Raw genomic sequence first — 27,446 nt, 5'->3', positions numbered from 1 at the left:
CGGTTATTTCTATTAGCACCACCCACGGCAAGATGGTTCATTCTACCTCTCAGATTCTAGAGGAATTCAGATCATATTACTCCTCTCTATAGAATCTCCCTGATAGGTTAGATTGGGACCCCTCAGGCGTGCCGCGAGATATTGAGGAATACCTAAAGAAATTTTCACCTAGGAAAATCACAGAACAAGCAGCGGATAGTTTAGAGTCAGACTTTATGGAAGCAGAGTTGAAAGCAGTTAAGAAAAATAAAAAAAAAAGTGTTTTCAGCTCACCTAGTATAAAGTTGTTCCAGTACTTCAGCAGGAGTGCATGCGGTCCACTGAACAGGTCAGTCCAGAAGTAGAGTTAGAAGCAATGAGTAGAAGGGAAGGACCCAGCACTGATGCACGTAAAAATAAAATCCAAGGGTTTATTAGGTCATCTTAAAAACATTATTAGGGTAAAGGCTCCACAATATGTGCCCAAGCCTGAAACCTGACGCGTTTCGGACTATAAAATAAAAACAAAGTCCTTAATCATAAGTCAAACTTTATTTTTACGTGCATCAGTGCTGGGTCCTTCCCTTCTACTCATTGCTTGAAAGCAGTTATGCAGTGAATGAAAACAGGGAAAAGCCCAGACCCAGATTTTATAAAATATGCAGTGAAGAGTGTAGCCCCCTCCTCCTTAAGGCCTTCAATTCCATCTCAAAATCTTGTAATTTTCCTCTACAGGTGGTTCAGGCACCCATATCAGTTATCCCAAAACCAGGTAAGGTCTCCTCAGTCTGCTCAAACTATAGGCCAATATCTTTAATTAATGTAGATCTCATAATACGCCAAAATTATAGCATTACGTCTCCAACCATACATCCCTGGGTTAATTCATAAGGAACAAGTGGGATTTGTACAGGCAGGGAAACATGTGAATAAAACACCACTCTGCCTATTATCTGTAGATGACGAAAAGGCGTTCGACCGGGTCAATTGGAAATTTCTGGAAGCCATACGGAGCGGTCGGGATTCGGCAGAGGTTGGTGGACTGGATTATGGCACTCTACCACACCCCAACAGCACAGGTAGGGGTTAACGGGAGGCTGTCAGTCCCCTTTGCTATTAGGAATGGGACTAGACAGGGGTGCCCGTTGTCACCCTCCCTCTATATACTGGTGATGGAGACGCTCAGGCAGAACCACTGCTGGGGGAGGGAACAATGTTGCATATATGGTGGAGCTGCCGAGGCATTAGACCTCTCTGGAATGACATATTTCAGTTATACAACCATTTGCTTTCTGGCCAGGCCAAGCCCACCCCAGAACTGGCCCTCCTATCCATGTTCTCGGGGTCCGTGTCCAGTATCAAGAATGACCTATTGCCGTTCTTTTTGATTGCGGTGCGTCAACTTACCCCTAGGTTCTGGAAAACCACCTATGTCTTGCAGAGGATAGACTGGCTAGAAGCGATTAACATGCTCCAGCATATGGAGGAGATCAGGGCATTTGATGAAAGGTTTTGACCCCAAATGGTTTGCAATCTGGCACCCCTGGATATTTTTTAAGGAGTCACCAGGGTTTCAACAGTGGTTAACGCAGGGGGGTATTTGAGGTCTGACTTAATTGGTAGCGCGGGTCTGGGGCCTGCGGGAGACCATTATGTTTTTACCACTGGGATGCTTAATCTGATCTCTTTTCCTTTTCTTCTCTTCTTTCCTTTGTTTTCTCCCCATCTTCTCTTTGCTTGTTTTCCTCTTCACCTGTTATACTACCAAAATGGTATAGAGAATTCTACATATGGCAATTTATTGACTATAGTTGAATGTTATAATAGGCACATTTTTATTCCAGAAGAAGGGGTGATCCCCGACCTGTCTCAACTGTAATTGGCATTGTGTTCCTGCCTATTTGAATGCCTGGAAATGTTGTTTTTTTATGTTAATAAAGATATATTGAACCTAAATTAAGGCTGAGAATATGCACTTAAAAATGCATGTCGATTACATAACTGTAGATTGAATATGCTTTGGTAAACAGGTAAAATGCCCAAATTTGTGTCACTGTACAAATATTTCTGGACCTAACTGTATACAGTCGAATAAGAAGATTCAAGCGACTCTGACCCGGAAGCCATATCAGTTCACCATAGCAATCAAACCAAAATCGTGTAAAATTATTCAGACAGTCAGGAAATTGTGTGCCCTCATAAAGAGTTCTCTTATTTTTCATTGTTAGGAATACTTCCCCCCTCCCCCGATTCCTTCCCATTTTCTCCAATAATATTCTTCTAATAAGATGTTACCTCATTTACCCTTATTCCCCCCCCCCCCATAAATTGGACGTATTTATCTGTAATGTCTGTGTTGGAAAAAAATCTAATAAAAATATGTTGTACGAGGAAATTGTGTGCCCTTATAAAAGCCACTCTTTAAACTGTATCTTTATAGATCTTATTTTGTGCAGTGGACAGTCGTGCAAAAACAAAAATAAGTTGTAACGAAAATGTTGTCACAAATTGTTTCTGTATGCAATAGTATTAAACGGGTTATCCCCTACTTTTAAAGTTATTGCCAATGCTTGATATACATCAACATCCGGAAAGTCCACCACATGAACACTGCAGCCAAATAGATGGAATTTGAAGACTGCAACCGATCAGTGGAAGAAGCCATGTCGGACACAATGTGCAACATTCAGGTGATGCCCCCTCCGGTTTGTGATGCCCCAAGACTGGCGGCGAACACAGGAGCAAATGCGGAATTGAGACGCCGCTCCAGGAGGTGAACATAGAATTTTTTAAATTACTCTACCCATTAACAATGAATTTCAAAGAGGGTAAAGCCCCTTTTACATTACCCTTCAATATCAATAAGAGTCTTGCCGAAATCCCACTATAGTGCATATTAGGTATTTTATATTCAGTTCTCTTATTACCAGCAATGAAGCCGACAGTCAAATCCTTGGTGGTGGTTGGAACAGTCCCTCTTATCCATAAAGACTTCAGACTTTTAAAAGTGTAGAAATAAACAAAGTTGGAGCAACAGAGACTGGAGATTACGGGAAACCAACCGCGATATGGTGCAAGCCTATAAATGAAAGGAAAAAGCAGAACACACACAAAAGTTAAATTAAAGATAACATTCATATTTGTAGTTTGTTTTAGTATGGTCCCTCATGGTAATGGGTGTTATTCCAATCAATGTAACAAATATAACCAATACTGTAGAGTCCAAAAAATTCATATAAGTCTAGAAGAAGTAAAACCTATGTTAAGAGATGGTGATCGTCATAGAGAATTATTTAAAAGAGAGCCCAGTTGGATAATAAAAAGTAAAGCACCAGGCCCACTTGGCCTGAATGATAAGAATGATCTGTCAGTCTTCCCTTCAATCTCCTCTGTGGTCCATGCTGGTGTTCATATATGTTTCAACCCGGCTTTGTATATATGTTGCACATATTATCACATTATGTATATGTCTATGTACACTATTGGTAGACGGGTATAAAGGTTACCTGTCCACGTCACATCCCAATAAGACCCATGGAAGCGCATTGCTGCGCGAAGCGGCCGTTGTCTGACCTGTTCCTCCACCTGATGCACTTCGCTCCCTCTGCCCCACTGCAGTTACCACTGGAAGAGGTAGTTTTAAGAGGATTGAATAAAATTTATTTTATGGAAGTGAGTGCTGCGAAGTTCTTGATCTTGAAGATTTATCATTGTCCCTTCACCTGGGAATCATTAGCAGAGCACCACCCTAAATTCCACAGCTCAAGCTGGATCATCTGGTTGCGGCAAGTTTTCCTTTATTGGAGTAGTGCAGAGTGTGCATCATTTCTTGTTTAGTGTCCTCATTGTAAGATCTGGCTTGGTGGAACTGGTGATAGCATCATTACCTGCTTATAATAGAGTCCTGGGGTCTAATCCAACATGAGGTTTTTTAGAACTAGTCATTTTTCTGTGACGTCATGACTATTCACCTAAACTCATGATGTCAATACCTTTACCTGTCTTATCGTGTATAGAAATTCCTGGTATTTGTTACTGTAATAGGCCTGAGGAAGGCACGGTCATGTGCCAAAAAGCGTAGCCTGTTTTATCTTGTCCTTTACATTTCTACCTAACTTCACCTCTTCATAAATCAGCAATGTCATTAGTTACCCATTTTTATTCTTAACTATTTTTAGATCCTTCTTATGGCAGGGCCTAACAGACCACCATAGCCTGAATTGCCAAAGCAACTATTGTGACCCATGATTGCAGGATGCCGATAGAGATAAAGAAGGAGGCCTGCTTTATTAATCACCTATATGCCACTGTCACAATTGACAGTGGTATCTATGGACTCAAGTGGTGTGCAATTTAATTATTCGGGGGGTGCTGTTTACTTATTCCTCAAGGTATTAAAAAAGTGACCCTGAGGAATAAAGACTTATTTTTTTTTATGGTGTTTGACTCGTTCTCGAGCCATGGCAACTTGAAGGATGAATGATCTGTAGGAAGATTACTGATTGCAGTAAGAAAATGGCCGTTCTTGTGCTAGTGATGTGAAGAGATAGGAGGGTGTGCTTCTGCTTCACAGCCGAACAAACTCACCAAAGTGCTGCTTAATAGTAGCTCTGACCTGCCACCGGGAGGTGAGATTCCACAGGAGTCCTTCTGTCACACTTACTCATCTAAGGCTACTTTCACACTTGCGTTGAACGGTATCCGTTGCATTGCGTTGTGTAACGGATGCAACGGATGTGTTGCATATAGTGACACAACGGATGCAACGGATGCTGCAAAACAACGCAATTCGTTTTGATTTTTTTTTTTTTTTTTTCCCGGTTTTACCAGCGGCAGACTATAGTGAACGATCAGCTGATCGTTCCCTGCAGCCGGCCGCTGGGTGATCAGCTGATTGCTCCCAGTAGCCGGCCGCCGGGTGATCAGCTGATCGCTCCCGCCCGCCGGGTGATCAGCTGATCGCTCCCGGCTGCCAGGTGATCAGCTGATCGCTCCCGGCTGCCAGGTGATCAGCTGATCGCTCCCGGCTGCCGGCTGCCGGGTGATCAGCTGATCGCTCCCGCCCGCCGGGTGATCAGCTGATCGCTCCCGCCCGCCGGGTGATCAGCTGATCGCTCCCGGCTGCCGGGTGATCAGCTGATCGCTCCCGGCTGCCGGGTGATCAGCTGATCGCTCCCTGCAGCCGGCTGCCGGGTGATCAGCTGATCGCTCCCGGCCGCCGGGTGATCAGCTGATCGCTCCCTGCAGCCGGCCGCCGGGTGATCAGCTGATCGCTGTCACTTGCCGGCGCCCGGGCATGCCGGCGGGCGGGGCGCTCAGCTGAGCGCTGTGACTTGCCGGCGGCCGGGCATGCTGGTGGCCGGTCATTCAGCTGAGCGCTGTCGCTTGCCGACGGCCGGGCGCTCAGCTGAACGTTCGGCCACCGCGAGCCAAAATAAAGTTTGATTTAAAAAAAAAAAAAAAAAAAAAAAAAAAAGAGCATGCGCAGTGAAATCCAGAGGATTCCGCTGCTCAAAATAACGTTACATGCTGCGTTCCTCCCGCTGGGCGGAAGCAACGGAGCGTCGCCCAGCGGAAGCAACGCAGCTCCTTTTGGTACAATCCGTCAACCATACAAGTCTATGGGAAACAGCGGAATCCGTTAACGGATTCCGCTGTTTCCCAAAAGGGCGGATTGTAACGGAAGGAAAATAACGCAAGTGTGAAAGTACCCTTAATTGCTGCTATGAGAAAGCCGAGAGAGATACATAATATCTATGGCCTGAATTGAGAAAACAAAACCTTTTTCAGGCGTTAAGCAACCTCATATAGGCTAAAAAGTAGTGGGGTGGGGGATCTTAACAGATGGGAAGGGGGAAGAATAAGAAAGACCGTAATGAGGGCGCTAGTGGAATGAAGAAGATATGAGGTTTTCTCAACATTTCTGGAACTCACAGGCGTGATCGATGCCTGGAGATTACTAAATCGGGATGCTAGAGAATTTAATGATTTCTCACATGCACAGCAAGCCTGGTCACATATAGACTATCTTCTGGTTAATGCCCATGCACATTAGGACAGTAGAAACACATGATCTGATAATCTCAGACCATGCACCGGTAATCAAAAAGGGATTCCCCCACAGCCCTTTGTAGAAATTTCTTAATTTTAGAATCATTCCTTATGAAACCTGATGGCTTTGTAGAGCAACTTAGGAGATGGTCATAAGGCAGACTTTATTAGAGAATGGCCAAGGCTGTACTAAGAAGAAAGTGTATGGCATATTTTTTGAACATTAAAAGGGTTGTCCACTACTTGGACAACCCCTACTCATTCCTGTTGTTCGCGTCCGTAAAAACAAATAATCATATACCCACCTCCAATGCGGCCGCAGTTCCAGCGATGTCTAAAGCCATGTTCTCGGGGCCCACGTGACATTGTAAAGACAGGCTGGCTTCCTCCATCCCGCCTTCAGATATTTGAGCAGGAAGTCAGCACAGGACTCACATCCTTCTCAAATGTCCAAAGGCGGGGAAACAGACACCAGGAACTGCTTAGTTGCGGGGCCCATGTGTCATAATGTCATGTGGGCCCCTGGAAACGTCCTTTAGACATCACTGGAACCGCGGACAAACCGGTGAGGAGTATAGGCTTATTTATTTTTACGCAGGCAAACAAGAGGAATGGAAAGGGATTGGCCAAGTAGTGGACAACCCCTTTAAAATGACAACTCTAGAACAACACAAAGCGCACAGTACAAATTTGGCGGGAGCATATTTTGCTTTTCTAAATATACCCACAGATTCAAACAGAATCAAGTATCCGGAGATCTGTAATGCCTACGAAGTATGGTTAGACAAGAGACAGGGAAGTGATCTATATTACTGAGAAAGATCAGTCTAGGAGAAAGAAGCAAATTTCTCCAATAAGATTGATTACAAAGTTTATTATTTTCATTCATTAATAAAAAAAAATAAATTAAAACAATGGTCACTCTATAAGTTTCATGGTATGGGCAACAAAGTGTCTCAGTGGTTAGCACAGTAGCCTTGCCGTCCTTGGTTTATATCCAACCAAGCAGTTTGTGTGTTCTCAATGTGCTTTCATGGGTTTTCCCTAAGTAAACCGGTTTACTCCCACGCTCCAAAGACATAGTGATAGGAAATGTATTAAGGCCGCTTTACACGCAACGACATCGCTAACACAATGTCGTTGGGGTCACGGAATTCTTGACGCACATCCGGCCTCGTTAGCGACGTCGTTGCGTGTGAAATGTACGAGCGACCGCTAACGAGCAAAAATACTCACCTTATCGTTGCTCGTTGACACGCTTTTCCATTCCCAAACATCGTTGCTGTTGTAGGTACGATGTTGTTCATCGTTCCTGCGGCAGCACACATCGCTATGTGTGACACCGTAGGAACGAGGAAACTCACCGTACCTGCGGCCGCCGAAAATGAGGAAGGAAGGAGGTGGGCGGGATGTTTGTCCCGCTCATCTGCCCCTCAGCTTCTATTGGGCGGCCGCTTAGTGACGTCGCTGTGACGCCGAATGAACCGCCCCCTTAGAAAGGAGGCGGTTCGCCGGTCACAGCGACGTCACTAGGCAGGTAAGTAGTGCGACGGGTCCGAGCGATGTTGTGCGCCACGGGCAGAGATTTGCCCGTGACGCACAACCGATGGGGGCGGGTACGCATGCTAGCGACCTCACTAGCGAGATCGGATAGTGTAAAGCGGCCTTTAATGTGTCATGATTAAATGGCTAAGCTTCCAGTTACTGTAATTTGTGCAATGCAGTTTTCTTTGATATCCCAGTATTTTGATACCTGAAATAAGCAATGACATTGTTTTCGTTTTGTATGTTACTTTAAAGAGGACAAACCATCAGGATTTTCATATATAAACTAAAGCCAGTGCTATACTGGTGCTATCATGTTGATTCCAAGCAAACTCTTAGTTGTGAGATCGGATGTATACTTTCTAAAATAAAGTTTGTGAAATGCACTGTTATTTGGTGAGAGGTGCTGCAGAATATCTAAAAGGTGAGTCAGGTTTTGCTAGTTATTCCTGCCCCTGTCTGTACTACCTCCCCCTGTCTCTGTTATTTATGCTAATTACAGTATATCACAGATTTACTAAAGGGTGCTTTACACGCTGCGACATCGCTAGCGATTGCTAGCAATGTTGCGAGCGATAGCACCCGCCCCCGTCGTTCGTGCGACATTTGGTGATCGTTGTCGTAGCGAACATTATCGCTACGGCAGCATCACATGCACATACCTTTTCAGCGACGTCGCTGTGACCGCCAAACAATCCCTCCTTCAAGGGGGAGGTGCGTTCGGCGTCATAGCGACGTCACTGCGGCGTCACTAAGCGGCCTCCCAATAGCAGAGGAGGGGAGGAGGTGAGCGGCCGGAACATGCCGCCCACCTCCTTCCTTTCTCATTGCCGGTGGACGCAGGTAAGGAGATGCTCGTCATTCCTGCGGTGTCACACGTAGCCATGTGTGGTGCCGCAGGAACGACAAACAACCTCGCTACTGACCAGACAACGATTTTTTGTAAATGAACGACGTGTCACAGACCAACGATTTTTAACTCTGGTCGCTCCTAGCTGTCAAACGCTGCAATGTCGCTAACGACGCTGGATGTGCATCACAAACACCGTGACCCCGACGATATATCGTTAGCGATGTCGCAGCGTGTAAACCACCCTTAAGTCTCGTCACTAAGATGGTGTTGGAGTTGTTGCCTGCGCATAGCGCTTATCTACGGCGCCATCTTTGTGAAGACAGTGTGATATTATCTTATTGTTTTGTGGCCTATGTGAGGGAAGCACATAGCCACTCGCATCCTCTCCTCTTGTTGTGACAGCAGGAGTGCATGCAGTCATAACATAATTGGATCACGACCTCAGGAACAACTGATCGGCGAGCGCAGGGAGGACATGATCAGCACAGATGCTGTACACCAGACCAGAGGAAGGCACCAGACCAGCGTGGATCTCACCACCCCGCAGATATGTTGATAATGCATACCAGCCTGCCATCACACAAACTAAACCCCATTGTGTCACCAGTGGTTTGATATATATTTTTTTTATCAGCTCTATATATATATATTATATACACACACACACATACGCTTATTTATACAGCTGTATATACACACCATGTGTCTAATATTGCATACTACTGCACAATACTACTGCATATGACTCTATGCATATAATGTACATGCCCAGTTGGTAAAGGTAAAGTGACAGTGCATGTAAACAAACTAATAATGTCTGCTAACAACCAAGAAGCAGGTGATCACTCTGAAAATAAGATACATATCAAACAAATGTTGAATTACCTGAGGTCATTGTCTCTTTCTGCTATGCCGAAACATACAATAAGATGCAGCTCCATATAGTATTATGTGACCCAATACAGTATTATGCAGCTCCCATATAGTATTATGTGCCTTGATACAGTAGTATGCAGCCCCATACAGCCCCGATCCAGTATTATGCATATGGAATTATGCCCTGCTGGTGCATTGACGCAGCCGTGGTTATTGGCGCACGGCGCCGCACGTTTGATGCATAGATCAGGAACCCACTCAGAGGTTCGCCGTGACATGGCAGTGGGCTTCATACAGTCTGGACAGAATGTTAAACCAAGAACCTCATGTTCAGGTAATTAATTTTTGTCTAGTGGCTTTAGATCAAACTATGATTTTGGGATGTTCGATTCATATCTCTTTCCTTCATGTTTCCCATACAGTATTATGCGCCCCCCATACAGTAGGATGCAGCCCCATATAATATTATTATGCTCCCCCGTATAGTATTGTGTGCATCCATATAGTAGTATGCGCCACCATATAGTATTAAGTGTCCCCCATACAGCCCCGATACAGTATTATGCAAATAGTATTATGCACCTCCATACAGTAGTATGCAGCCCAATATAGTACTATGCACCCCCATATGGTATTATGCACCCCGATATAGTATTATGCAGCCACATATAGTATTATGTGCCTTGATACATTATGCAGCCCCCATACAGCCCCAATACAGTATGTTGCATATAGTATTATGCGCCCCATATAGTATTATGCAGTCACATACAGTATTATGTGCCCCTCAAACAGTAGGATGCAGCCACATATAGTATGTTCCCCCATACAGTATTATGCGCCCCATATAGTATTATGCGCCCCCATATAGTATTATTTTCCCCCATACCGTAATATGCAGTTCCATATAGTATTATGCATCCCCCATATAGTATTATGTGCCCGATACAGTATTATGGAGCCCCATACAGCCCCAATACAATATTATGCGCCCCCATACAGTAGGATGCAGCCCCAAATAGTATTATACGCCCCCATTCAGTAGTATGCAGTTCCATATGGTATTATACCCCTACATATAGTATTATGTGCCCCCCATACAGTAGGATGCAGCCCCAATACAGTATTATGCATATAGTATTATGCACCCCCATACAGTAGTACGCAGGCCCATTTAGTATTATGTGCCACCATGCAGTATTATGCAGCCACATGTAGTATTATGTGCCCTCCAAACAGTAGGATTCAGCCCCATATAGTATTTTGAGCCCCCTTATAGTATTATGCACCTCCACATAGTATTATGCAGCCACATATAGTATGTGTCCCCCATACAGTATGATTCAGCCCTATATAGTATTATGAGTCCCCATACAGTAGTATGCAGCTCCATAAAGTATTAAGCGCCCCATACAGTAGTATGCAGCCCCTTATAGTATTATTTGCCGCCATTCAGTAGGATTCAGCCCTATATAGTATTATGAGTCCCATACAGAAGGATGCAGCCCCATATAGTATTATGCACCCAAATACAATAGTATGCAGACCCATATAGTATTATGCCCCCCATACAGTAGTATGCAGCCCCATATAGTATTATGTGCCCCATTTAGTATTATGTGCCCCTCATACAATAGTATGCAGCCCCATACAGTATTTTGGAGCCCCCATATAGTATTATGTGCCCCAATACAGTTTTGCAGCCCCGATACAGTATTATGCATATAGTATTATGTGCCCCCATAAAGTAGGATGCAGCCCCATATAGTATTATGCACCTCCATATAGTATTATACGCCCCCATATACTATTATGCAGCCACATACAGTATTATGTGCCTCCCATACAATAGGATTCAGCCCTATATAGTATTATGAGCCCCCATACAGTAGCATGCAGCCTCAGAGTATTATACACCCCCATATAAAATTATGCTGCCCCAAATAAATAAAATAAAAACTGTGCAGTGGGCTCTTAAGTTTTGCTAGAGTTGTGTATCTATAATATATATATATATATATATATATATATATATATATATATATATATAACAGCGGCAGCTATAGGCATATAGGCATAGAAGGTTGTTTCATGGCGTAGTGCATGGCTACTTTACTATACCTAGACGCCACTTCTATGCCTATCGCTGCCGCCGTTCTAAAGTTAATGGCGGTGGACAGGATATGGGTGGACATACTGTAGATATATAGATAGATATAGATATGTTTTTACAGCTCTATAGAAAAATATATATAAACCCATTAGTGGCACAGTGGGGTTTAGTTCGTGTGATGGCAGGCTGATAGGGCATATCAATATACCTGCGAGGTGGTGAGCTCCACGGTGGCCAGGCTGCTTCCTCCGGTCTGGTCTGCATCGTCTGTACTGATCGTGTCTGCCCTGAGCTCTCTGATCAGCTGTTCCTGTGGGTGTGCTCCAGTTATGTTGTGACCACGGTCACAACAAGAGAAGCGGATGCGAGGGCACATGTGCTGCCTTCGCATAGGCCACAAAACAATAAGATGACGTCACATTGTCTTCACGAAGATGGCACCGGAGATAAGCGCTATGTGTAGGCAACAACTCTGACACCATCTTAGTGAAGAGATTAGTAAATCTGTGAAATACTGTAATTAGCATAAATACCAGAGACAAGAAGAGGGAGGACAGACAGGGGTGGAAATAACTACCTATTAGATATTGCACCTCTTATCAAATAACAGTGCATTTCAGAAACTTTATTACCTAGATTTCAAAAAGTATACATCCGATCTCACAACTAAAGGTATGTTTATAATCAGCATGATAGCACCAGTATAGCACTGGCTTTAGTTCATATATGAAAATCCTGGTGGTTGGTTCTCTTTAAAGCTATTAAGAAAACAAATAAAAAGATTTTAAAAACTTATTGTAGGTAGTTAGGTAGCACTTTGCAATACCATAAGAAGCATTACTTACAGTATATGATAGATGTCGCTTCTGCCTACTGGGTTTTCAAGACATAGACCCGCATAATATAGAGGACATGTAAGTCAGGGAAAATATATAAAAACTGCAATTCTTTGCCTCCTTTAGCTGGTATCAGTTTTGCTAATGCAGTTTTTTTTGTAAACAAAAGTAATTAAGTCAGTTCTAAAAGAGTCCGAGCTGCAATTTTTACTTACAGTCCCTCTTCTTTAATAATTTCCATCAATACAGTAGGAGTGCTGCGGGATTTCCTCTTTTCATCCACTAAGAAAAACAGAACACAAATGACAAATTGCATGACGCAACTAGCTTTTTTTTAACAAAACATTTTCTTTGATGCAATCAGCTAAACACAATACCATCTTTCTCTATTGTCCCATTTTTACATTTTTAAAGTCATTTTAATCAGAAGTGTATGAGTTTATAAGTTAAAGAGGTGGTTCCCTAGTTATTTTTCTAAGGCACATCGATATTATGTTGAGAAACAAGGTTTCTCTCAAATACCTTGTGTTGCCAATAGTGCCTGTAAGCGGCCCTCCTCGCGATCCTTGGGCTCCGTGACCTCTGATGTCCGGTGATGTCAGGTCAACTAGACGTTGACGTGACATCACCAAGCACGGCCTCAGTCTCTCTGAGTGACTTGCTTGTGGGTGGCGTTTCACCACTCGTCACAGCCCAGTGGTGCTCCTGCTTGCAGCGCTCTGCAGTGAAGGAGGGAGCAGGGAGATGCTGGGCTGTGACAAGTAGTGAAATGCCGCCCACAGCCCAGTCACTCAGGAAAACTGGGGCCGGCAGCGGTGAGGTCAGGACAACTGGAAGTTGATGTGACATCACCGGATATCAGAGGTCATGGAGCCCGGGGGTCATGAGAAGGGAATGAGCAGACCACAATAGCACCGCTCATAGGCACTATTGGCAACACAATGTATTTGAGAGAAACCTTGTTTCTCAACATAATATCGATGTGCCTTGGAAAAATAACTAGTGAACCACCACTTTAAAGCTAATAGATTTGATTAGTGTGGGTTTGATACAAAAGAACCTGATAAATTACAGGAAAGGTCAACGATTAAACGCAAAAGGAATAGTCATGAGCACTAAATATCATTTAGAATTTTCGAAAAAAATCAGGAGGATAAATGTTTCACATAGTGGAAATATATCATCCGTTACGAGTTTGATATTTCACAAAGCCAATAAGCTAAGCACAGACCAAAACAAAAAAAAACAAAAAAAAAAAAAAAACAAACACTCTGTTCACAATGGTTGTTTGTGGGGTACAGCCGATTAAAGAAAATCTGTCACCAGGTTTTTGCTCCCCCATCTGAGAGCAGCATATTCTAGGGGCTGAGACCCCGATTCCAGCGGTCTCAGCTACTGAGGTTCTTACTGTCATTTTTTGAAAAATATAGAGTTTTATCTGCTGCAGCTCTAGTCGTTCTCTGAATTTTGAACTCTGAGTAACCACGCCCACAGTGCTGTTTACATTCTGCATAGGCAGAAAGCAGCCAAACAGAAAGCTTCAATCACTGCTGGGGGCGGGGATATACAAAGCTCATGATTATGCAGGACTACATGGCATCAAATTTACATACACTGTTATCTATTTCTTTATTCTGCATCCCAAACATAATAGGAATAAAGGCTTCGCTAATATTTCTCCTGCTATCTTTGCTAAGCACTTAAGTGGGGATGTAAATCCCAAAAACTGCGATTCAGACAAAACCCCTGATGGAACCAGTCACTCTACTGAGGCAGATGGAGACACTTTGGACCAGGTCTAGTCTCTGTTCCGGTCTGGCAATGTCCCATCATTTTAGCAGTCTTTTGTGGACGACCACAGCTCTCTGCACATCTTAAAAAAAAAGGACACCAGCGAAACAGACGCCAAACTTAATACAAAGTGTCACCATCTTCCTTAGTGTGAGTGGTCCAGCCATCGTTTCGGCTGAATCACATGTTGGGGAAATGTGAAATGGAAATTACGAGGAAATCCCCACATTAGTGCTCAGCGCAGAACACAAGAATGTGATCCCAGTCTTATACTGAAAGCGATCAAAAAATGTTCTGTATCCCAAAATGTTACCAGTACAACCCCTAACTTATCATGCATAAACCAAGCCCCCCCCAATCAGGTCTGTCACCTGTCACTGGAAATATTAAGACCCTGAAATAGCGATATGGCTCCCACCACCTCCCCCCCCCCCAAATAAAATCCAGTGAAATCTGAACTCCCAAATCTAAATTCTCCCCTCCTTCTGAGCCCCCCCCCTGTGTCTAAACCACAGTAAGCAGCCCCATGTGTGGCATTATAGCAGTGGGGAGAGTGCACTTAATTTATTTGGTGTGTGTCTCCAGGAGCAGAAGCTGGGCACAATGTATGGGGGCGCTACAATATATAAGGGCACCAAACTGGCATATTTGTAATTCTCCAGAAAAAAAGTGTGGCGTGGATGCTAGAAAAAAGTCACTGCAGCCATAAATAAATTATTTGGCATGTGTAATTTCTACAATGGGGTCACTTTCGGTCTACACGGAGGGCATTGCTGTAGTGGGGAGAACCCGCTTAACAATAGGGTGCTTGTTTCCAGAAGCACAAGCTGGGCACAATGTATGGGCACTAAGTTGGCATATTTTGGAAATTGCCTTAAAAAAATAGAGTGGATGTTCAGAGTGAAACCTTTAACTGCTACTTCTCTCAGGCATGATATCTCTCCTAATCCCGGTCCACCCTATGCCAGCTTTACCTCCTCCCCCCACCTCGCATAGAAACCCTGCTAACCTCATAAACATTAGTTGTGCACCAACACTTCCCTCTTTTAATTGTGCTTTCTAGAATCCACAGTCTGTATGTAACAAACTTCCCTACATCCACAACCTCTTTCTCAATAACTCGCTTAGTCTGCTGGCCCTCACTGAGACCTGGATTCAGGATTCTGACACTACTTCCCCTGCTGCCATTTCTCACGGTGGTTTACACTTTTCCCATTCACCAAGACCTGAGAACAGACAAGGTGGTGGAGTTGGCTTACTCCTGTCCCCACAATGCACTTTCCAGGTCATCCCCCCAGCTCCATCACTCTCATTCCCCTCTTTCGAGGTTCACACCATCAGGCTCTTCCATCCCCTCTCCCTCAGAGTAGCTGTTATATACCGTCCCCAGGCTCACCCACCCAGTTCCTTGACCACTTTTCAGCCTGGCTGCCTCACTTCATGTCCTCAGAATTACCAACCCTCATCCTAGGAGACTTCAACATCCCCATTAACAGCCCCTCATCCCCTTCTGCATCCCAGCTTCTATCTCTAACCACCTCCCTTGGCCTCTCACAGCTCTCATCCTCTGAGATACATGAAGATGGTAACATCTTTGACCTGGTCTTTATCCACCTCTGCTCAATCTCTCACTTCGACAACTCACCTCTTCCCCTCTCTGACCACATCATTTCCTTTAAGCTCACAAACCCTCGTCCACCCCAGCACACTCCTACCTTTCACAAATTCAGAAACCTACAGGCCATTGACTCTCAGACACTTACTGACTCTCTACACTCATCACTCTCCCCCATCTACTCCTTTTCCTGTCCTGATCTGGCTGTAAATCACTACAATGAAACACTCAAAAGAACCCTGGACCAAGTAGCACCCCTCACTCTCAGAACCTCAAAACACAGAGTAAAATAGCCCTGGCTCACATCTCAAACTGGATTTGTCCAGCGATGCTCTAGGAGTGCTGAACGCCTATGGAGGAAAACCCGCACACCAGAAAACTTCATCCACTACAAGTTCATGTTAAGGACCTACAACTCTTCCCTTCACCTCGCCAAACAGACCTACTTCACCACCCTGAACTCCTCACATCCAACAATCCAAAGCAGCTATTCCACACCTATCACTCTCTCCTCAGTCCCAAAGTACAGACGCCTATCACAGACCTTCATGCTGATGACCTGGCCTCGTATTTCACAGAGAAAATAGAAAACATCCGCCGAGAGATCAGCTCCCAGCCACCAAGCGTTGTGAATCCCATCCCTCCCTACATCCCATTCAGCTTACTTTCCACATTTTAGGCTATGTGTGCACAGTGCGTTTTTCGCGGCGTTTTTGCGCGTTTTTCGGGTGCGTTTTTGGCCTCAAAACTGCATGACTTTGCTTCCCCAGCAAAGTCTATGAGTTTTCATTTTTGCTGTCCGCACACAACTGTTTTTTTAAGCTGCGTTTTTGAGCTTGAAAAAAAAAATGGACATGTCAATTCTTTCCTGCATTTGTCTGCGTTTTCCGCCCATGCAATGCATTGGAAAAACGCAGCAAAACGCAGAAATAAAAAACGCAGCAAAACGCAACCAAAAACGCACCAAATCGCGGTAAAAACGCATGCGTTTTTTTATGTGTTTTTTCGACGCAGGTGCGTTTGTGCATTTTTAGTGGCCAAAAACGCACAAAAACGCAGCGTAAAAAAAACGCAGCGTGCGCACATAGCCTAACCCAGTCACAGAGGAGGAAGTCTTCAGGCTCCTCTTTTCTTCTCGTGCTACCACTTGCCCTACTGATTCCTTCCCCTCACACCTACTCCAGTCCCTCTCTCTGGTTGTCACTACTCACCTAACTAAAATCTTCAATCTCTCTCTCTCTTCTGGTATCTTCCCCTCCTCTCTCAAATACTCTATCATTACTTCTTTATTAAAAAAAAACGTCTCTTGATCCATCCTGCACAAGCAACTACAGACCAGTCTTCAATCTCCCCTTCATTTTCAAACTCTTTGAGCGCCTGGTCTATTCCCGCCTCACCCGCTACCTCTCCTCTCACTCTCTTCTAGATCCTTTACAGTCTGGCTTCCACCCTTTACACTCAACAGAAACTGCCCTTGTCAAAGTGACCAATGACCTATTGACAGCAAAACATAATGGTGACCACTCTGCTTATTCTTCTTGACCTTTCTGCCGCCTTTGACACTGTTGACCAACATCTCCTTCTCTCTATGCTCTATTCTATTGGCCTAAGGATACTGTTCTTTCCTGGTTCTCTTCCTATGTTTCTGGCCACTCATTCAGTGTATCATTTGCTGGCTCCACATCTGCTCCTCTTCCTCTCACTGTTAGGGTCCCTCAAGGTTCAATCCTTGGCCCTCTTCTTTTCTCCCTCTACACTGCCCCAATTGGACAGTCCACCAGTAGATTTGGCTTTCAGTACCATCTTTATACGGAAGACACACAACTATACACCTCATCCCCTGAGCTCACCCCCGCTGTTCTACAGAACACCAGTGACTGCCTGACTGCAGTTTGCAACATCATGTCTGCTCTCTATCTTAAACTTAACCTTTCCAAAACTGAACTACTTTTATTCCCTCCATCTTCTAACCTCCCTAAACCCAACATCTCCCTCTCTGTGTGTGGCACCGTGATAACTTCTAGGCAGCAAGCTCGCTGTCTGGGTGTTATACTTGACACTGATCTCTCCTTCACCTCCCACATACAATCTCTTGCCCGCACCTGCCGCTTGCACCTCAAAAACATCTCTAGAATCCTCCTTTTTCTCACAATGGAAACGACAAAAACCCTCACCTTGACCCTGATCCACTCCCACCTCGACTACTGTAACTCTCTATTAATTGGTCTCCTTCTAACTAGACACTCTCCTCTACAGTCCATTCTTAATGCAGCAGCCAGGGTCACCTATCTGGCTAACCGCTACTCAGATGCCTCTGCTCTTTGCCAGTCATTGCACTGGCTGCCCATATATCACAAGATCCAATTCAAACTGCTTGTTCTCACTCACAAAGCTCTCCACAGTGTGGCACCCCCCTATATTTCCGCCCTCGTCTCTGTCTATCACTCCACCCATTCTCTACACTCTGCAAATGACTTTCGACTAACATCCACACTAATTCGAACCTCCCACTCCCGGATTCAAGACTTCTTCCGAGCTGCACCAATCCTCTGGAATGCTCTACCCCCAAGAAGGTAGGATGAATCACAACTTACTCAGCTTCAGAGGCACCCTAAAAGCGCATCTTTTTAGGGTGGCCTATCACACTCCCTAGCCGAACTAAATTCACATAGTCCTTCCACGCCTTCTCAGAACATAACCCCACATCAAATTCCATGGCACCCAAATGCATCTCAAGGTTCTGGTCAACTGGTCCAGGCAGCCATTATCTATCCCCCATTTCCTTAAGATGGCTAGATTGTCATTGTAAATAAGCACTTGTACCTTGCCCCCCCCCCATCTCATTGTAGATTGTAAGCTCTCACGAACAAGGTTGTCTTTTTTTCCCCCTCTAATTATTGTATTTTCTATAACTGTTGCTTGTTTGTATATGATCCTCCTGAATTGTAAAGCTCTGCGGAAAATGTTGGCGCTATACAAAGATTATTATTATTATTATTATTCTGTGGGTCCAAAATAGTTACTACAGCCATAGATTAATTAATTGAGAGGTGTACTTTCTAAAATGGGGTCACTTTGAGGTTTTCTTACTGTCTTGGCACATTAAAGGCTCTGTAACAGTTGCCAGCAAAACTATTCTAGTAAAATCTGAGCTCCAAAAGTCAAACAGCAGTCCTTCCTAGTCATGTGGCCAAAGAATAAGGTCCAATGACATATAGGACATCACAGTGTTTGGGAGAAATTGAGCAACAACTTGTCAGGTCCATTTCCACTTATTAAAACTTCTGAAAATGAAAAATGTGTTGTTAATGGAATATTTTAGTAGCAAATAGAGTTGAGCGAGTACCTAACTATTGGTACTTGCTATACTCATAATGAGTACTGTCTAATACTAGCGTATTCATTCCAAATAGCATGTGCAATGCAAGTCAATGGGGGAAAACTTGCAATGTAACGAGTAACCCGAATTCCTCACTATTCGCTACTCACACAAATAGTGCAGCATTATAGAAGTAAAGCTGGTATAGCTTACCTTGCAATCTGAGACGTGCAGTATCTAATGGATAGAAGAGAGACATAGCAGTAACACTACCCTATGAAAAGAAAAGCAGAAATGACAGTCTGAATTGCTATTACAAAGATACAGTAAACTATTCTATTTAAAATGCAATTTTAAAATGTCATGAAAAAAAACCATAAGAAGAATTTCCGAACTTTTCCACTTTATAATTTATATATTGCAATTTAGAATTAACCTTAAATCTTTTTAAGTGCAAGAATAAAAATAAAGAACTAAAATAATGTGGTTGCCTAAATATGAACAACCTTAAACAAATACTTTATGAAATACCCTTTGAATTTCTGGCAGCTTGCAATGTTTTGGGGTCTAGCATACAGGCACATATAGAATTTGTAATCTTTGCCAACTTTTCCGTGCAATACCGCTCTAATACTGTCAGATTGTGAGAGCATCTCCTGTGTCTAGTGCCCTCTTCAGGTCAGCACACATATTTTCAATTGGATTCAGGTCTGGGCTATGGTTAGGCCATTCTAAAACTTTGATTTTCTTCTGGAAAATTCTTTTGTTGATTTGGGGGTATGCTTAGGGTTGTTGTCATGCTGAACTTGCTCCTATTGCACATATGCCAAGTTATACTCTAGCTCAGGGGTCCCCAACCCGTCGCTCGCGAGCCACATGTGGCTCGCCATCAGTCCCTGGAAATGTAGCAGTACATGGCCGCGGGCCGTCTGTTTCTCAGGGCCAGCGTTTCTTGGTTGGCAGCTGATCCACGGCCCCCATGCTCTAAGGGGCCCCCAGCCTTTTCAATCATTAACTTCAGTGATCGTACAAGCTCTGTATGATCACTGAAGCTTCTGCAGATGCAGAATGACTTTTGGTGACATCAGAGTCTTGTGACTCACTTAAGGCCCTAACTCTGCACTGCAAGAGTCCACAGACCTACACATATGCAGTGTCAAGGACCTGGAGACCCCGCCTCTATTCAAATGTATACGAGTCTTACAGGCTCGACGCGGAAGAGCACCTCAGCACCACACCAACATGCCGTCATCACCGGGGCTGGAGCTGCAGAGAAGAGCAGGAAGACGCACAGGTACAGGTAAGCTCCAGGAGGAGCCGAAGAGGACATGTATTCAGGGACGTAACTACCGCGATTGCAGAGATTGCCACTGCGACCGGGCCCAGGCCTGCCCCAGCCCCTGATTCAGATGGATGCGTGTCCGAGGGCATGCATCCAGCTGAAATACATCGCAACACAGAGACACATCGGGTCCCTGTACTGCGATGTACTGGCTGCCAATTAAGGCCATGAATAGGGCTGAGCGGATCCGGACGTAAAAGTCAATGATATCTAGGTGCTGGACCCGGGCACGGGATTCCGGGTGCACAATCCGGATTCTGCAAATTAAGTAAAAATAAACAAAACAAAAAATAAGCTTCAGTTTCAGACTTACTGAGACTCGGTGTCATGGCAGCACACTGCTTCCAGGTCGCGCATTCAGTTCCTGTACTGTGCACACAATCATACAGCTTTCTGTGCTTTCCCCGCCCACCGGCCGTCCTCTCATCTGTGATTGGTTGCAGGCTGACGCGCCCCCAGCCTGTGACAGTCTCTGCTGCGGTCATCGCGTATCGTGGCTCAGTCATAAGCTACACTCAGAGCTGGCAGTCTTCTCTATGGCTGCTCGCTCTGAGATGTAGCAGAGCTGGATGTGTCGTCGTGGGACGTCGTGTGGATTACGCCGGACCTGGAGGGGTGTGTTGGGGGTTAATAAAGTGGTGAAGGAGGGCGTGTTTTGTACTTTATTTCAAAGAAAGGATTTTCTCTGTGCCTTGTTTATTTACTTTCACTTACAGGTTTGTGTGATGCAGGTATCTGATAGACGCCTGTGCCATCACAAACCTAGGGTTTAGTAGCAGCTGTGCGCCGCTATTAACCCCTGCTATTACCTTGATTGGCACCATATCAGGTCACCGGAAAGAGCCGGTATTGCACCGGGATTGTCACATCTAATAGATGCGGCAATATCGGGCGGCTGCGGGCTGAGAATATACCAGCCCCCAGCCGGCATTATCATGGCTGGGGATGAAAACTGGGGGGGACCGCACGTCAGATTTTTTTTTTTTTAATTATTTATTTAAATTAAAAAAAGTTGCATGGGTTTTTTCTTAAGCTGCAGTCACACTTGCAAGGGACTTCCGTGAGTCTGAATTCGCAGCCCAGCTGCACCCTTCTGACAGGAGCGTGCATGTGTTTCTAGGTACATGCACGCTCATGCTCAGAGAACAGCAGGCTGTAAAAAAAAAAAATAATAATTTGTGCCAGCAGGTGGAAATTTGGTGCTGAAAGCTGGTGCAGACGATTTCAGCACCAAATGTGCACCTACTGCAAAAAAACGCAGCACAAATCACGGAAAAAAAGCGTAAAAAAACGCGGCAAAAAAAATGTGTCAAAACACAGCGTTTTTTTTGCCAAGAGATGTAGATTGGATGCAGGAATATGATATAAAAATTTCAGCACCAAATTTGCATCCCTTGGCCCTAAAAAAAAAATAAATCTGCTAGCTGGTGGAAGTTTGGTGCTGAAAGCTGGTGCAGACATTTTCAGCACCAAATGTGCACTTCCTGGCAAAAAACCATGGCAAAAATCGAGGAAAAAAAAAAAAACACGGCAAAAAAATGCGGCAAAATACTGCGTTTTTTTGCCAGGAGGTGTAGATTGGATGCAGGAATATATTGTAAAAATTTCAGCACAAAATCTGCATCTCTTGGCCAAAAAAAATGCGATTTTTCTGCTAGGAGATGCAAGTCTGTGAACTCAGTGACCTCCGCCTGAGGTCAGGTTACCTGCGATCACAGGTGAAGGACCGTGGAAACCTCCAGCTGTGACCGCAAATTATCTGAGTGACGTCACCGCTCATTGCACAGCTCATTCATTCTCTGGAGCTCACGGAGAGCGGTCCTGCTCTATGGCCTCTCTCTGTGATATTCAGATATAGCAGAGCTAAAGCGGCGTGGGACCTTATGTGGATTACGCCGGACCTGGAGGGGTGTGTTGGGGGTTAATAAAGTGGTGAAGGAGGGGGTGTTTGTATTTTATTCCAAATAAAGGATTTTTCTCTGTGTCTTGTTTATTTACTGTTATTTACAGGTTTGTGTGATGCAGGTATCTCATAGACGCCTGTGCCATCACAAACCTAGGGTTTAGTAACAGCTGTGCGCTGCTATTAACCTCTAATTACCCCGATTGGCACCACACCAGGCCACCGGGAAGGCCTGCTATCGCACCGGGATTGTCACATCTAATAGATGCGGCAATACCGGGCGGCTGCAGGCTGAGAATACCAGCCCTCAGCCGGTGTTATCTTGGCTGGGGATGAAAACTAGGGGGAACTGCACGTATTTTTTTTTTTATTATTATTTATTTAAATTAAAAAGAAAAGCCGCATGCGGTTTCACCAGAATCACGCATGCGAGGGACTCGCGCGAGTCTGCCATGGCAGCACCCGGCAAAGCCTCGCACGTGTGACTGGATGCACCGCACAGACACAGCCCGACAGCTGGGGCTGCAGCCGTGAGCTATATCTGTGCTGCCGATTGTTTATTTTTTACCACCATGCTGACCGGCAGACACTGTTTTCACCGCCCACCCTGGCGCCTGTGATTGGTTGCAGTCAGCTGACACACTGCCACTCAGGGCGGGGCGCGTCTAGCTGCAACAAATTACACGCGCCGGTGGGTGGGCAAAACAATGAATATTGAATTGTCGGCTCCGGAAGGTAAAAGCATGACCCGGAAGGAGTCTGCTGCCATGACAGCACCTCGGTGAGTATGCCGCGCTCGCTCCTTCCCCCCCTATCCCCTCCACAAACTGTTTTAATCTCCGGATTCCGGTTCCCATTGACTTATATGGGCACCGGATTCCGGATCGGACTCTTTTTTTAAAATCTGGCAGTGATCCCCCGGTCCCATTTTTTTGGCAATTCAATCAGCTCTAGTCATGAATATTCATTGCTCCCCACGCATACAATCGTGGGCATGAGGAGAAGAGAATATGCTGACGGTTGCCGGTGGTATAAGTGGCCATGCATGAGACTGATGTCATGCGCTACACCGCTTATACTCTGGTCAGTTGCCATGCCAGTGTCACAGGATGATACCGGTGGAGCGCAGGGTAGGTGAGTATATTTGTTTATTTTTTTTTACTGTGTCCTGGAGTGGGACTGTATACCAGGAGGATGGGAAGGCTATCTACCAGGAGGATGGGGAGGCTATCTACCAGGAGAATGGGGAGGCTATATACCAGGAGGATGGGGAGGCTATATACCAGAAGGATGGGGAGGCTATATACCAGGAGGATGGGGAGGCTATATACCAGGAGGATGGGGAGGCTATATACCAGGAGGATAGGAAGGCTATATACCAGGAGGATAGGAAGGCTATATACCAGGAGGATGGGGAGGCTATATACCAGGAGGATGGGGAGGCTATATAACAGGATGATGAGGAGGCTATATACCAGGAGGATGGGGAGGCTATATACCCAGAGGATGGAGGGCTATATATCAGGATGGGGACATGCTTATGACATATACCAGGATGGGACTATGTACCAGGATGGGGACATGATGGAGCCATAATGGGAGCATATATACCAGGTTGGGGCCATATATACCAGGATGGGGCTATATATGCCAGGATTGGGCCACATATAACAGAATGAGGCCATATATAGAAGTCTGTATCCATGATCGGGAATATGATGTGGTCTGGTCATAGTGTTGCAGTATTTCATCCTTGTATGTGGTAATATTTGGTTACTACGTGGTCCAATTATGGTGTGGTGGTATTACTCTCTTGTATGTGGTTGTATGTGATCACTATGTGTTAGTAAAATGTTATCTGGTCATAGTGTCACGGTATTTCTTCCTTGTATGTGCCTGTATTCGGTCACTATGTGGTGGTAATACTGTATGTTGTCTGGTCATGGTTTCTCCCTTGTATGTGGCATTATTGGTCTTGGTATAGTGGATTGTGTTGTGTATGGAGGTCACTTTTTCTCTGTGATAGCAATATGGGGGAAGATTATTTATGTCCAATTGTTTCCGGTTTTCTTCTGCTAAATTGGCTTTGACTACGTCTTCATCTCTTCATTCAGACGCCATTCACCACAGCGATACCGCTATCCGCAGGCTTGCAGCTTTCACGTCTTCCACCAGGTTTGATCCCTCACCTGTTGTGCACGGCAGTTCACAGCTGATTACATTTTTCTTTGTGTCCAGCACATTGTTGACAGTGTATACATGAAGAAGGTCATATAGACCGAAACGCCAATTGATATTATACACTCTAACAATTAAAGGGATCTTTTTCTCACTACAATAGTCAGTGCCGGAATCTTTTTTCTCTATATATACGGAATCGGACCCTATCTGAGCACCAATCATAACCCCAGGAGTGCCGTACACCTATATATTTTTTTACGTCTTCATCTCTACCATGTGGCTCTCGACCAACTTTCAAAGTCGAATGTGGCTCTCAAGGTAAAAAAGGTTGGGAACCCCTATTCCAGCTCATTATTTTTGTTTTGTTTTTTTTTCTGTAAGGCTAGTTTCACACTACGTCTTTTTAACATCCGTTGAAAACGTTTTTTTTAGCGGAAGTACGGATCCTGCTTTTACAGCAAATAACGTATGCAAACGCATATGTTATTTTGCAGGATCCTGCACTGGATGTTTAGGGGCGGGCATTGGAGTCATGTGATCGGGAGTGAGGGGAACTAGACTGGGAGGAGGCTTCTGACAGCTGCAGACGCTGGTAACCAAGGTAAACATCGGCCTTGGATACCCGATATTTATCTTGGTTACGAGTGTCTGCAGCTGCTAGGAGCAGGGCTGCCTGCACACGTAACCAACGTAAACATCGGGTAACTAAGATAAGTGGTTACGCGATATTTACCTTGGTTACGAGTGTCCGCAGCTCTCAGGTGGGGGAGAGGGAGGGAGGGAGGAAGGGGGAAAGACAGATAGAGAGAGAGAGGGTGAGGGAGGGAGGAGGAGAGAGAGACAGATCACGCGAGACTGGTTCTGGGCATGCTCAGTACTTTCTGGGCATGCTCAGTACAAAAGCAGGATCCTGTCTATCAGCACGCCAGCGTTCACCTGCGTTTGCGTGCGTTATAGTCAGGATCCAGCAATTTGCAGTATTTGGACGGAGTTCAAAAACGCTACAAGTAGCGTTTTTGAAACATGTTAAAAAACTGCAAGTCACTGGATCCTCACTATAACGCAGGCAAACGCAGGTGAACGGATGTTAACGCGAGTCCATTGCAAATGCATTGAAATGAAAACGCATTTGCACTGGATCCGCTTGTCCGCTAAAATAACGTTAAGGACGGATGTTAAAAAGACGTAGTGTGAAACCAGCCTAATTGTTTTTTCCTCTGTACAAATGGGAGTCTGGTCCCTCCCTCTGAATTAGACATTGCATCTATATAGCTTCCCAGCACAGGTGGCTGCAGGTCGGGTCTTGTCCATCTCTGTCCTTATTTGCACTGATGTCTCTGACACAGAATAAGATTTACCGTAATATTGGAGTAGCAAGTAAAAAGAAATCTGAAATGCTAAGGCTGCTTTCACACATCCGGTTTTAGCAGTGCAGCTAAATCCGGCTCTAAAACCTATGCAACGGATGCGGCGAAAAAAACGCATCCTTTGCATAAGTTTTTACATGCAGCCCGTCCGGTTTTTGCTGGTTGTGGTACGCTACTGAGCATGCGCAGTGCAAAAAAACGCATGCGGCGGCCGGATGCGGTTTTTGCCGCATCGTGCCGCAGCCGGCGTCCATAGGCATGCATTGGAAAAAGCGCCGGATGCGGCGCGATGCATTTTTTTTTGCGGACAAAAAAAACGTGCCAGGCAACGTTCCATCCGGCCGCCGCATGGGCTAAATATGCCGCATCCGGCAAAAAACGGACCGAACGCAAGCCATGCAGCACAACCCGGCACTAATGAAAGTCTATGCGGAAAAAACGCAACCGGCGGCAAAAAAAAAAACGGTTGCGTTTTTTCTGCAAAGAGCCGGATTGTGCCACACAGCAAAAAAACGGATGTGTGAAAGCAGCCTAAGGCTACTTTCACACTTGCCTTGAACGGCATCCGTTGCTATCTGCCGCCTTGAGGACTTACGGTAACCGTTGCAGGAAACCATTTTATTCCTCATAGACTTCTATTAGCTACGGATAGCATAACAACGGATGAAATTGCGTTGCATCCCCCTGGCGGATGGAACGCTGCATGTAGCGTTCATCTGCGCTTAGCGGAGTGTCAAAAAAATGCAACCTGCAGGATTCCGTCGACATTCGTTGTTTTTATAATTGACGCTTATGGTGGCGGATTCCGTTAGAATTCGTCATTTGACGGATTCCGTTAACGCAATCGTCTTTACACAACTGCGCATGCCCAGATGTGTAAAGTCAAGAAAAAAAAACTATAAACGTATTGCGTTATTTTGTACAATACGTTGCATCCGTTGTGCCACTATATGCAACGCATCCGTTGCATGCGTCTCACAACGCAATGCAATGGATGCCGTTCAACGCAAGTGTGAAAGTAGTCTAAGATATGGTAACAATGAATATAGGAATATGAACATAAGTAGTGATAGTTTTTTGTGAGCCCAACAGCCAATGTCAAGACATATCTCTAATGCCACTCTTTGGGTTAAAAAACCCCTCAAATTTATGGAAGGATAGGAACCTATTGCTAAAGAATTGATTACAGTAAGGCTATGTGCACACGCTGCGTTTTTTTTACGCTGCGTTTTTGTGCGTTTTTTTAGCGCTAAAAACGCATGAAAAAACGCGTGCATTTTTACCGCATTTTGGTTCATTTTTGGCTGCGTTTTCCTGCGTTTTTTTTATCAGTGAACATTGCCATTAAAGATTGTTGAAAAAAATAAAAAAAAAAGGTCTGATGTAATTTCCTTCTTCCATATGCTCTTCATTCTCCACTAGTGTATGCAGGAGAGCAGACAGCTGCAGACCTACAAGGCTCAGCATACTCCATCCACTAGTGGATGCAGGAGAGCAGACAGCAGCTGCAGAACTACAAGGCTCAGCAACCTGCATCCAATAGTGTATGCAGGAGAGCAGACAGCAGCTGCAGAACTACAAGGCTCAGCATCCTCCATCCAATAGTGTATGCAGGAGAGCAGACAGCAGCTGTCGAACTACAAGGCTCAGCATCCTCCTTCCAGGACTGTATGCA

At 44.9% G+C, this 27,446-nt stretch overlaps 1 protein-coding gene across 2 annotated transcripts in view; it reads right to left on the bottom strand.

Moving 5' to 3' along the window:
- The window catches only part of SLC25A17 (solute carrier family 25 member 17), a 131,911-nt gene that overhangs the window by 79,513 nt on the left and 24,952 nt on the right, over nt 1-27,446 (bottom strand). For both annotated transcript variants that reach the window (XM_075321918.1, XM_075321917.1), the window contains exons 2-4: nt 19,192-19,252; nt 12,469-12,535; nt 2,907-3,058 (exon numbers count right to left, since the gene is read on the bottom strand). In XM_075321918.1, coding sequence (XP_075178033.1) covers nt 2,907-3,058; nt 12,469-12,535; nt 19,192-19,252 — 280 coding nt within the window. The remainder of the gene's footprint in view (nt 1-2,906; nt 3,059-12,468; nt 12,536-19,191; nt 19,253-27,446) is intronic.

This window comes from Anomaloglossus baeobatrachus, chromosome 8 (assembly GCF_048569485.1).
Source record: "Anomaloglossus baeobatrachus isolate aAnoBae1 chromosome 8, aAnoBae1.hap1, whole genome shotgun sequence".
Classification (NCBI taxonomy): Eukaryota; Metazoa; Chordata; class Amphibia; order Anura; family Aromobatidae; genus Anomaloglossus; species Anomaloglossus baeobatrachus.
The sequence above is the reverse complement of the archived record's forward strand: the minus strand, read 5'-3'. Positions and strand labels throughout refer to the sequence as shown.